The sequence below is a fragment of the Nipponia nippon genome, unplaced genomic scaffold, assembly GCF_047370975.1.
Source record: "Nipponia nippon isolate SJK-2023a ecotype South Korea unplaced genomic scaffold, ASM4737097v1 scaffold_38, whole genome shotgun sequence".
Classification (NCBI taxonomy): Eukaryota; Metazoa; Chordata; class Aves; order Pelecaniformes; family Threskiornithidae; genus Nipponia; species Nipponia nippon.
In genome coordinates, this window is record NW_028262356.1 from 2,394,325 (window position 1) to 2,405,926 (window position 11,602).

An 11,602-nucleotide genomic window follows, 5' to 3' on the forward strand; every position below is an offset into this window, starting at 1 on the left:
AGGACTACGAGGGACCCCCGGGACCCCCCAGGATCATGAGGGCCCCCCTGGGACCACACAGAACCCCCCCCCAGGACCCTTGAACCCCCCCGCCCCGGGACCACGAGGGCCCCCCCAAAATGACCCAGCACCCCTCCAGGACCACGAGGAGACCCCTCAGGGCCCCCCCAGCCCCTCAGGGGACTCCCCTGGACCCCAAGGGACCTCGAGGACCCCCCCCCCCCCCCCCCCCCCAAACCTTGAGGGGACCCCTGATTTTGAGGGGACCCCCTGGCTCTTGGGGGACCCCCAGGACCCCAAGGCCCCCCCCAAACCCTGAGGGACCCCTGCAATAATGTGGGGACCCCCCTGGCCCCCCCCCCCCCCAACCTCCATCGCGGGGGGGGGAACACGACAACACGGCCCCACACGCGTGTGCATGGACACGGAGCCGCCCCACACGCGTGTGCATGGACACGGACCCCCCCCACGGGGCACACGCGTGTGAGCGGGGCTTCTGCTGGGCAGAAGCAGGAGGCTGGCGCGTGCGAGGCGTGAAGCGTGTGCGAGCCGGGCGCGGCGTGCGCACACGCGCGTGCGAGGCGTGTGCGAGGCAAGAGCCACGCGTGAAGCACGCTAGAGGAGCGGGAGGCGCGCACACGCGTGCGCGAGGCGCGTGCGAGGCGTGCACCCGTGTGCGCGAGGCGCGTGCGAGGCGCGCACCCGCGCGTGCGAGGCGTGTGTGAGCCGTGTGCGAGGCCTGCGCACGCCTGTGCGGACAAACCCCCTCTGCAGCCCCGCCCCCCAGCCTCTCCCCCTTCCCAGTTCACCCCAGTCCCTCCCAGTTTGGCTCTGGGGGGGCCTCCCCCCCCCCTTTATTTATGGCTCTGCCCCATTAAAGCCGGTGAGCACGGGGTGGGGGGGGTCCGGCCTCTTTTTGGGGGGCTGGGTCCCCCCGGGGGGATTTGGGGGCCGGGGGGGCTGGGGGCGCAGAGAGGGGGCGGCTCCTGGGAAGGGTTTATTTCACCTTTTTTGGGGGGGGGGGGGGGAAGAGCATTTTGGGGGGGGGGCCGATGGGGCCGCTCCCCCCCCCCCCCCGGGGGCACCCAGGAGTCTGGGGGGGCTCAGGGACGGGGTCAAGGGCAAGGTGGACCCCCAAGAGGGGCCCCAGGTGTTTGGGGGGGGTCAAGGGCTGCCTGGGGGGGGGGGCAGAGTTTGGGGGCTCCATCCGGGGGGACCCCAGGAGTCCGGGGGGCCTGGGGGGGGTGTGGGGTCAGGGACGGGGTCAAGGGCAAGGTGGACCCCCAAGAGCGGCCCCAGGCGTCCGGGGGGTGCGAGGGTGGCCTGGGGGGGGGGGGGAGGGGTGTGTCTCAGGGACAGGGGTCAAAGGGCAGGGTGGTGACACCGCCGTGCAGCTCGAGGCCACCCTCGGCCCAGGCCAGCAGGTCACCGGCCACCCGGGCGCTGCAGCCGGCCACCGCCGCCACCTCGGCGGCGTCCAGCACCCGGCTCCAGAGGTGGAAGGCGGAGATTTCCCCCACGAAGGCCTGCGTGGCGTCGAAGCGGCCGCCCAGCGCGTCCTGGGGACACCCGGGGACACGGGGAGGTGGCACCCGCGTGGCGGGGGGACACGGGGACACGGGGAGGTGGCACTCGTGTGGTGTGGGGACACGGGGACACGGGGAGGTGGCACCCGCGTGGCGGGGGGACACGGGGACACGGGGAGGTGGCACTCGTGTGGTGTGGGGACACGGGGACACGGGGAGGTGGCACCCGCGTGGCGGGGGGACACGGGGACACGGGGAGGTGGCACTCGTGTGGCAGGGGGACACGGGGACATGGGGACACAGGGAGGTGGCACCCGCGTGGTGGGGGGACACGGGGACACGGGGAGGTGGCACTCGTGTGGCAGGGGGACACGGGGCCATGGGGACACGGGGAGGTGGCACTCGTGTGGCAGGGGGACACGGGGACACGGGGACACGGGGAGGTGGCACTCGTGTGGCAGGGGGACACAGGGACACGGGGACACGGGGAGGTGGCACTCGTGTGGCAGGGGGACACGGGGACATGGGGACACGGGGAGGTGGCACCCGCGTGGCGGGGGGACACGGGGACACGGGGAGGTGGCACTCGTGTGGCAGGAGGACACGGGGACACGGGGAGGTGGCACTCGTGTGGCAGGGGGACACGGGGACATGGGGACACGGGGAGGTGGCACCCGCGTGGTGGGGGGACACGGGGACACAGGGAGGTGGCACTCGTGTGGCAGGAGGACACGGGGACACGGGGACACGGGGAGGTGGCACTCGTGTGGCAGGGGGACACGGGGACATGGGGACACGGGGAGGTGGCACTCGTGTGGCGTGGGGACAAGGGGACACGGGGACACGGGGACACGGGGAGGTGGCACTCGTGTGGCAGGGGGACACGGGGACACGGGGACACGGGGAGGTGGCACTCGTGTGGCAGGGGGACACGGGGACATGGGGACACGGGGAGGTGGCACCCGCGTGGCGGGGGGACACGGGGACACGGGGAGGTGGCACTCGTGTGGCAGGGGGACACGGGGACATGGGGACACGGGGAGGTGGCACCCGCGTGGTGGGGGGACACGGGGACACGGGGAGGTGGCACTCGTGTGGCAGGGGGACACGGGGCCATGGGGACACGGGGAGGTGGCACTCGTGTGGCAGGAGGACACGGGGACACGGGGACACGGGGAGGTGGCACCCGCGTGGTGGGGGGACACGGGGACACGGGGAGGTGGCACTCGTGTGGTGTGGGGACAAGGGGACATGGGGACATGGGGACACGGGGAGGTGGCACCCGCGTGGTGGGGGGACACGGGGACACGTGGAGGTGGCACTCGTGTGGCAGGGGGACACGTGGAGGTGGCATTCGTGTGGTGTGGGGACAAGGGGACACGGGGACATGGGGACACGGGGAGGTGGCACCCACACAGCAGGGGGACACGGGGACACGGGGAGGTGGCGCTCGTGTGGCAGGGGGACACGGGGACACGGGGACACGGGGAGGTGGCACTCGTGTGGTGTGGGGACAAGGGGACACGGCACCCAGGTGGCACACGGACATGGGGACACGGGACACGGGGACATGGGGAGGTGGCACCCATGTGGCAGGGGGACACGGGGACACGGGGACATGGGGACACGGGGAGGTGGCACTCGTGTGGCGGGGGGATGTGGGGACAAGGGGACATGGCACCCAGGTGGCACACGGACATGGGGACACGGGGACATGGGGACACGGGGACATGGGGACACGGGGAGGTGGCACCCATGTGGTGTGGGGACATGGGGATGTGTCCCCATGACCCCAGGGTGTCCCCATGTGACCCCCTGACCCCAGGGTGTCCCCCATGCCCCCAAGGTGTCCCCGTGACCCCAAGGTGTCCCCGTGACCCCAGGGTGTCCCCATGTCCCCATGTGACCCCCCGACCCCAGGGTGTCCCCATGACCCTGTGTGACCCCCCTGACCCCAGGGTGTACTCATGACCGCAGGGTGTCCCCGCGTGACCCCCCGACCCCAGGTGTCCCCGTGACCCCAGGGTGTCCCCGTGTGACCCCAGGGTGTCCCCGCGTGACCCCCCGACCCCAGGGTGTCCCCGTGTGACCCCAGGTGTCCCCATGTGACCCCAGGGTGTCCCCGTGACCCCGTGTGACCCCCCGACGCCAGGGTGCCCCCGTGACCCCAGGGTGTCCCCGCGTGACCCCCCGACCCCAGGGTGTCCCCGTGTGACCCCAGGTGTCCCCATGTGACCCGCTGACCCCAGGTGTCCCCCTGACCCCAGGGTGTCCCCGTGTGACCCCAGGGTGTCCCTGTGACCCCGTGTGACCCCCCAACGCCAGGGTGTCCCCATGACCCCAGGGTGTCCCCATGACCTCTGGGTGTCTGATGACCCCGTGTGACCCCCTGACCCCAGGGTGACCCACCGACGCCAGGGTGTCCCCGTGACCCCAGGCTGTCCCCGCGTGACCCCCCGACCCCCGGCGTGGCCCTACCTGCTCCTGGCCGAGGATGAGGACGCCGCGGGGGCGCAGGGGGTGCCCGGCCGCCAGCCCCCCGCCCGCGCCCCGGGGGACCCCGTCCTGGAAGCTGCGCCAGGTGCCCCCCGCCGCCGCCCAGGTGACGCAGACGTGCTGCCAGCGCCCGGGGGCCGGGGCCAGGGCCAGCGGCGCCGCCTGGGGGGGGGCCGTCAGGGGGGCACCCAGCCCCCGCCCCACAGCCCCCCCCACAGCCCCCCCCCACAGCCCCCCACAGCCCCCGAACCCCCCAGAGCCCCCCAGAGCCCCCCATAGGCCCCCATAGGCCCCCATAGGCCCCCAGACCCCCCCATAGCCCCCCTATATCACCCTCCCGACCCCCATAGCACCCCCCGACCCCCACAGCCCCCCAGAGCCCCCCCGAGCCTCCCCCGACCCTCAGAGGCCCCCCAGAGCCCCCCCATATCACCCCTCCAACCCCCCCAGCCCCCAGAGCCCCCCCAGAGCCACCCCCAGCCCCCCCCGACCCCCATAGTCCCCCTATAGCCCCCCTATATCACTCCCCCGACCCCCCAGCCCCCCATAGCCCCCCCATAGCTCCCCCATAGCCCCCCTATAGCCCCCCCATATCACCCCTCCGACCTCCCCCAGCCCCCCCGACCCCCATAGCCCCTATAGCCCCCCTATAGCACCTCCCCAGAGCCCTCCCCAGCCCCCCAGAGCCCCCTATAGCCCCCCTATATCACCCCTCCGACCCCCCAGCTCCCCATAGCCCCCCTATAGACCTCCTATATCACCCCCCGACCCCCAGAGCCCCCCTATAGCCCCCCTATATCACTCCCCCGACCCCCCAGCCCCCAGAGCCCCCCATAGCTCCCCCATAGCCCCCCTATAGCCCCCCCATATCACCCCTCCGACCCCCCCCAGTCCCCCTATAGCCCCCCTATAGCACCTCCCAGAGCCCCCCCAGCCCCCCAGAGCCCCCCTATAGCCCCCCTATAGCACCCCCCGACCCCCCAGCTCCCCATAGCCACCCTATAGACCCCCTATATCACCCCCCCGACCCCCAGAGCCCCCCTATAGCCCCCCTATAGCACCCCCCAGCCCCCCCGACCCCCCCAGCCCCCCACCTGATCGTCCACCAGCAGCTCCATGGGGCGCCCGCCCCAGGCCAGCAGCACCAGTTCGTTGGGTTGCCCGGGGGCGGCGTAAGAAAAGGGGGTGCCCAGGGCGGGGACCCCCCCGGGGCGCAGCCAGAGGCAGGCGGAGAGCGCCCGCAGCGCCCGCGGCACCGTCCCCCGCGCCCGGGCGAACATGTAGTTGGTTCGGAGGGGAAAGGCCACGCGGAAACCCCCCCGGGGACCCCCGGCACCTGGGGGGACCCCCAAAGGGTCAGCGGGGGAGGGGGGGGGGCCCCCCGAGGTTTGGGTTCTCTGGGGACATTGGAGCTTGGGGACGTTGGAGCTGGGGGGGGCCTGGCTCTGGGGGGTCCCAAGCCTGGGGGGGCCCAATCCTGGGGGGTCCCCGCCCTGGGGGGTCCCCAACCCTGGGGGGGCCCAGCCCTGGGGGTACCAATCCTGGGGGGTCCCAATCCTGGGGGGACCCGGCCCTGGGGGGTCCCAATCCTGGGGGGTCCCAATCCTGGGGGGTCCCAGCCCTGGGGGGTCCCAGCCCTGGGGGGCCCAGCCCTGGGGGTACCAATCCTGGGGGGCCCGGCCCTGGGGGGCCCAATCCTGGGGGGCTCGGCCCTGGGGGTACCAATCCTGGGGGTCCCAGTTCTGGGGGGGGTCCCAATCCTGGGGGGGTCCCGGCCCTGGGGGGTCCCCAACCCTGGGGGTCCCAGCCCTGGGGGGGCCCAGCCCTGGGGGTCCCCAACCCTCTGTCCCCAGGGGTCCCCACCCCAGGGGTCCCGGTCCCCATCCCCTCACCCCTGGGGGTCCCCCACCCCGGGGGTCCCCGTCCCCTCACCCCCGGGGGTCCCCGTCCCTCCGCTGCCCCTCACCCTTGAGCGCGCCCCGGGGGTCCCCGCGCTCCTCGGGGTCGTCGTGGTCCTCCTCCTCCTCGTGGGCCTCGCCGTCGCCATGGCGACGGCCATGGGCCCAGTGATGCTCGGGGCGGTTGCCATGGAGATAGCCCTGCTTGCTGTGGTCCCCGTGGTGGTTGCCGTGGTTGCCGTAGTGGTTGCCATGGAGATGGCTGTGGTGGTTGCCGTGGTGATCCTCAAAATGGTTGCCGGGGAGGTTGCTGTGCTTGCTGTGGTCCCCGTGGCGGTTGCTATGGTTACCGTAGTGGTTGCTATGGAGGATGCCGTGGTGGTTGCCATGCTCGCTGGCCTTGCTGTGGTTGCCATGGTGATCGTGGTGGTTGCCGTGGTCGCCGGCCTTGCTGTGGTCGCCGTGGTGGCCGTGGTGACCGTGGTGGTTGCCATGGAGGACACCGTGGGGCTTGGCGTGGTCACCGAGCTTGCCGTGGTCGCCGTGGTGACCGTGGTGGTTGCCATGGAGATCCTCGTGGTGGTTGCCGTGGTCACCGGCCTTGCCGTGGTCGCCGTGGTGACCGTGGTGGTTGCCATGGAGACCCTCGTGGTGGTTGCCGTGCTTCTCGTGGTCGCCGTGGTGACCGTGGTGGTTGCCATGGAGACCCTCGTGGGGGTTGCCGTGCTTCTCGTGGTCGCCGTGGTGACCGTGGTGGTTGCCATGGAGACCCTCGTGGGGGTTGCCGTGCTTCTCGTGGTCGCCGTGGTGACCGTGGTGGTTGCCATGGTTGCCGTGGTGGTTGCCGTGGTGGTCGCCGTGATGGTTGCCGTGGTCGCCGTGATGGTTGCCGTGATGGTCGCCGTGATGGTTGCCGTGCTTGAGGTGGTGGTCGCCGTGGTGGCCGTGGTGGTCGTGGCCGTGGTCGCCGTGGTGGCCGCGGTGGTCGCCGTGGTGGTTGCCATGGGGATGGCTGCCGTTGCCATGGCGATGGAGCTGCAGCTCCAGCAGCCCGATCTTCTTCTGCAGGGCCTCGCGCAGCCCCGAGACGTTGCGGCTCTGGGGGGGGCGGCACCAGCTGCCCCCCAACTGCCCCCCAACTGCCCCCCAGCTGCCCCCCAGCCCCCCAACTGCCCCCCAGCTGCCCCCCAGCCCCCCAACTGCCCCCAACCGCCCCCCAACCGCCCCCAGCTGCCCCCCAGCCCCCCAACTGCCCCCAACCGCCCCCCAACTGCCCCCCAACTGCCCCCCAGCTGCCCCCAGCTGCCCCCCAGCCCCCCAACTGCCCCCAACCGCCCCCCAACTGCCCCCCAGCTGCCCCCCAACCTCCCAATTGCCCCCCAAGTTCCCCCCAGCCCCCATCTTACCCTATAGACCCCCCAACTGCCCCCCAGACCCCCAACTACCCCCCAACTGCCCCCCAGCTGCCCCCAATCTGTCCCCCAGCCCCCATCTTACCCTATGGACCCCCCAACTGCCCCCCAACTGCCCCCCAGCCCCCCAGCTGCCCCCCAACCTCCCAATTGCCCCCCAAATTCCCCCCAGCCCCCATCTTACCCTATAGACCCCCCAGCTGCCCCCCAGACCCCAAACTGCCCCCCAGCCCCTTCCTGACCCCCAGCTGCCCCCCAACTGCCCCCCAGCTGCCCCCCAGCCCCCCATCTTACCCCATAGACCCCCAACCTGCCCCCCAACCCGCCCCCCAGCCCCCTCCTGCCCCCCTCCTGCCCCATAGACCCCCCAACCTGCCCCACATCTCCTCCCTGCCCCCCAAGTGACCCACAGCCCCTCCCTGCCCCCCACCCCGCCCCCTAACCCCCCCATCCTCCCCCCAGCCCCCCCACCCTGCCCCATCCCCCTCCTGCCCCCCAAGTGCCCCCATCCCCCCCTTTGACCCCGCCCCTCCCCCCCCGGCTATATTTACCCCCGTTAATCCCCCCCCCCGGGTTAATCAGCGGCGGGTTAATGAGGGCAGCGGGGGGAGGGGGGACCCAGGCGTCCGGGCCCCACCCCCCCCCTCCCCCCCCCCCCCGAGGCCACCAGATGGTCCCCAAACCGGATCAGGGGGTAAAGCCTTTGCTGGAGGGGGGAGGGGGGGGGGCTCCCGGGGCCCCTCCTGCCCCTCCCCCACCCCCGGCGACCCGGGGGGGCGGCGCACGAGGATGCTTGTGCAAAGGGGGCGGCGCACGAGGATGGCGGTGCACGAGGGGGTCGTGCAAGGGGGGCGTTGCACGAGGGAGCGGTGCACGAAGCGGATGGTGCACGGGGGGGGGGTTGCGCGAGGAGGCGTGGCACGAGGGCGCGGTGCACGAGGACGGTTGTGCACGGGGAACGGTGCAGCAGCGAGGGAGCGGCGCACCAGGGGGGCGCAGCGCGAGGAGTCGCGCACGCGGTCGGTGCAACACAAGGACTGGGGCACGAGGATCGTGCATCGCGGCAAGCGAGGCACAAGGTCGGTGCAACCCGGGGAGCCGTGCACGAGGGTGCTGCAGCACGAGGAGGCGTGCACGAGGATCGTGCATCACAGCGAGCCACGCGCGAGGTCGGTGCAACCCGGGGAGCCGTGCACGAGGTCGGTGCAGCACGAGGAGTCGTGCATGCGGACCGTGCATCACAGCGAGCGATGCACAAGAATGGTGCAACCCGGGGATCCGTGCACGAGGGTGCTGCAGCACGAGGAGGCGTGCACGAGGATCGTGCATCACAGCGAGCGATGCACAAGAATGGTGCAACCCGGGGATCCGTGCACGAGGTCGGTGCAGCACGAGGAGGCGTGCACGAGGATCGTGCATCACAGCGAGCGATGCGCGAGGTCGGTGCAACCCGGGGAGCCGCGCACGAGGACGGGGGGCCCCAGGGAGCCGCCCCCACCCCGAGAAGCACCACGCCGGGCGCACGCGCGCGTGCAAGCCCCTCCCCCCCCCTCACCTGCAGCTGCTGCAGCCTCTGCCGCAGGCCCTGCAGCGCCCGCTGCGCCCCTTCCCCCTGCCCCCTCCACGCCGCCTCCTCCTCCTCCTCCTCCTCCTCGTGCGAGGCCGCCGCCGCCTCCTCGTGCGAAGCCGCCGCCTCCTCGTGCGAGGCCTGGCAGCGGCCCAGCTTGGCCGCCAGCTCCCGCGCCGCCTCCCGCTGCTCCAGCGCCGCTTCCCGCTGCCGCACCAGCGCCTCGCGCAGCCGCAGGATGGTGCGCCGCGCCGCCGCCAGCCCCTCGGGCCCGCCCTCGTGCCAGCCCTCGTGCAAGGCCTCGTGCGAGGCCTCGTGCGAGGGGCCGCCGGTGCAGGCCGGCTCCAGCTCGGGGGGGATGGGGGTGCAGATGAAGCGGGGGAGGGGCTCGGGCCCCGCCCCCCCCAGCAGCACCCAGAGGGGGAGGAGGGCGAGGGCGCGGGGCGCCATGGCGGGGGGCACGCGCGCGTGCAAGGGCCCCGGGGGGGGGTGGGGGGTGTTGGTGCACGCGCGAGGCTCCGGGCGGGCGGCTGCAATGCAAGAGAGGCTCCTTGGGCACGCGCGTGCGACGCCGGCCGCCCGCTCGTGCACGCGCACGTGCAACGATAGGAGCAAGAGCCCCTTGCACGCGCGCGTGCGATGCAGGGAGCGGCCCCGTGCACGCGTGCACGATATGAGCAATAGCCCTGGGCATGCGCGCGTGCAATGCAGGGAGCGGGCCTTTGCACGCCTGCATGATAGGAGCACCATCCCCTTGCACACGCGTGTGCAATGCAGGGAGCAGGCCCGTGCACATGCGTGCGATGCAGGGAGCGGGCCTTTGCACGCCTGCACGATAGGAGCAATAGCCCCTTGCACGCGCGCGTGCAATGCAGGGAGCGGCCCCGTGCACACGTGTGCAATGCAGGGAGCGGGCCCGTGCACGCGTGCACGATATGAGCAATGCCCCTTGCACACGCGTGTGCAATGCAGGGAGCGGCCCTGTGCACACGCATGCGGTAGGAGCAAAATCCCCTTGCACACGCGTGTGCGGTGCACGTGGTTCCCCCCTTGCACACACGGGCCCCTCCCACCCTCGCACACGCGCGTGCAACGCCTGTCGCCGCCGCCGCCTCTTGCACACGCTGGTGCGACGCAGGCCACACCCCCTCACACGCACGCTTCCCCCCCCCTTGCACACGCGTGACCCCCCCCCTCCTCGCGTCGCGGAAGCGACGCCCGCACACGCGTGTGCGAGCCGCCCCACCCCCCCCGCTCCCCCGCCATCGGCCGCCCCTCGCACACGCGTGTGCGGGGCGGGGCCCCCCCGCCTCCCCCTCCCCTCGCACACGCGTGTGCCAGCCCCCCCCGCCCCCGTACCTGTGCACGCGCGTGTGCGACGCCCCGCCACCCCTCGCACGCTCGCTCCCGCGGCCGCCTGGGCCCGACCAGTGGGGCTTAATGGTCTTACTGGGCTTACTGGGAGTCCGGGGGGGGGAGGGGGGATCAGAGCGGCTCAGGGCGGGGGGGGAGGGAGGGGTGGCACAACTGCCCCTCCCCCCCCATGGCATGGGGCAGCCCCCAGTCCAAACCAGTTGGGGTTCCCCAGCTCCCAGTCCAAACCAGTTGGGGGGTTCCCCAGCTCCCAGTACAAACCAATCCAAACCAGTTGGGGGGTTCCCCAGCTCCCAGTACACACCAGGGGCACCCAGACCCCCCTCTCCCCAGTCCAAACCAGCTGGGGGATCCCCAGCTCCCAGTACAAACCAATCCAAACCAGCTGGGGGGTTCCCCAGCTCCCAGTACAAACCAGTGGCACCCAGACCCCCCTCTCCCCAGTCCAAACCAGTTGGGGGATCCCCAGCTCCCAGTATAAACCAGTCACACACAGCCCCTCCCACTCCAAACCAGTTGGGGGGAGTCCCCAGCCCCCAATCCAAACCAGTCCCCCCCCAGTACAAACCAGTACATGCCACGCTTTTCCCAGTAAAAGCCAGGCCTGGATTTTTTTTTTAATGCCCCCCCCCCTTGACCCTCCCCCACCCCCAAATCCGCTCCTCCCCCACCCCGGGGGGGGGGGGATTCGTCCTCGGGACCCCCAAGTTTGGCACTGGGGGGAGGGGCTACATGGGGGCAGGGCCCCCCCTTGCTGGGTGTGGGGGAAGGGGTGGGGGGGGGTCCCCCCCCATTTTGGCACCGGGTGATGGGGGGGAGGCCCCTCCCCCCATTTCCCCCCCCCCCCCCAAAAGTCACTGTAGAAAAGGAGCGTTGGGGGGGAGGGGCGCCCCCCCCCCAAATCCGGTCGGGCCCCCCCCCCCCCATGGGGGGGGGGGCCTTGGGGGGGGGGGGGCAGCAGTGGGAGCGCCCTCAAAATGGCTGCGATGGAGGGGGGCTCCGACCCCCCCCCCCCGGGTTCAGTTCTCGATGGGGGCTGGAAAAGGGGGGGGGGGGTCAGGTACCCCCAGATCCGGCCCCTCCCCCAGCCCCCAGATTTGCCCCCCAGCCCCCAAATCTGCCCCTTTGCCCCCCAGCCCCCCAGATTTGCCCCTTTGCCCCCCAAATCTGCCCCTTTGCCTCCCCCAAGCCCCTAAATCTCCCCCCAGGACCCTCCAGCCCCCAAAATCTGCCCCTTTGTGCCCCGCAGCCCCCGGATTTGCCCCCCAGGACCCCCAGATTTGCCCCTTTGCCCCCCCCAGGCCCCTAAATCTCCCCCCAGGACCCCCC

At 72.2% G+C, this 11,602-nt stretch overlaps 1 protein-coding gene across 1 annotated transcript; it reads right to left on the reverse strand.

The window, feature by feature from the left end:
* Positions 1 to 1,345: 1,345 nt before the first annotated feature.
* On the reverse strand, positions 1,346 to 9,349 carry LOC148053721 (uncharacterized). Its single transcript, XM_087772953.1, has 6 exons — positions 8,991 to 9,349; positions 8,319 to 8,445; positions 5,989 to 7,018; positions 5,117 to 5,358; positions 4,005 to 4,184; positions 1,346 to 1,559 (listed from the first exon to the last, which is right to left on the reverse strand). Exons 1-6 carry the CDS (start codon positions 9,347 to 9,349, stop codon positions 1,350 to 1,352), a joined length of 2,148 nt encoding a protein of 715 aa, XP_087629079.1. The 3' UTR covers positions 1,346 to 1,349.
* Positions 9,350 to 11,602: the final 2,253 nt, after the last annotated feature.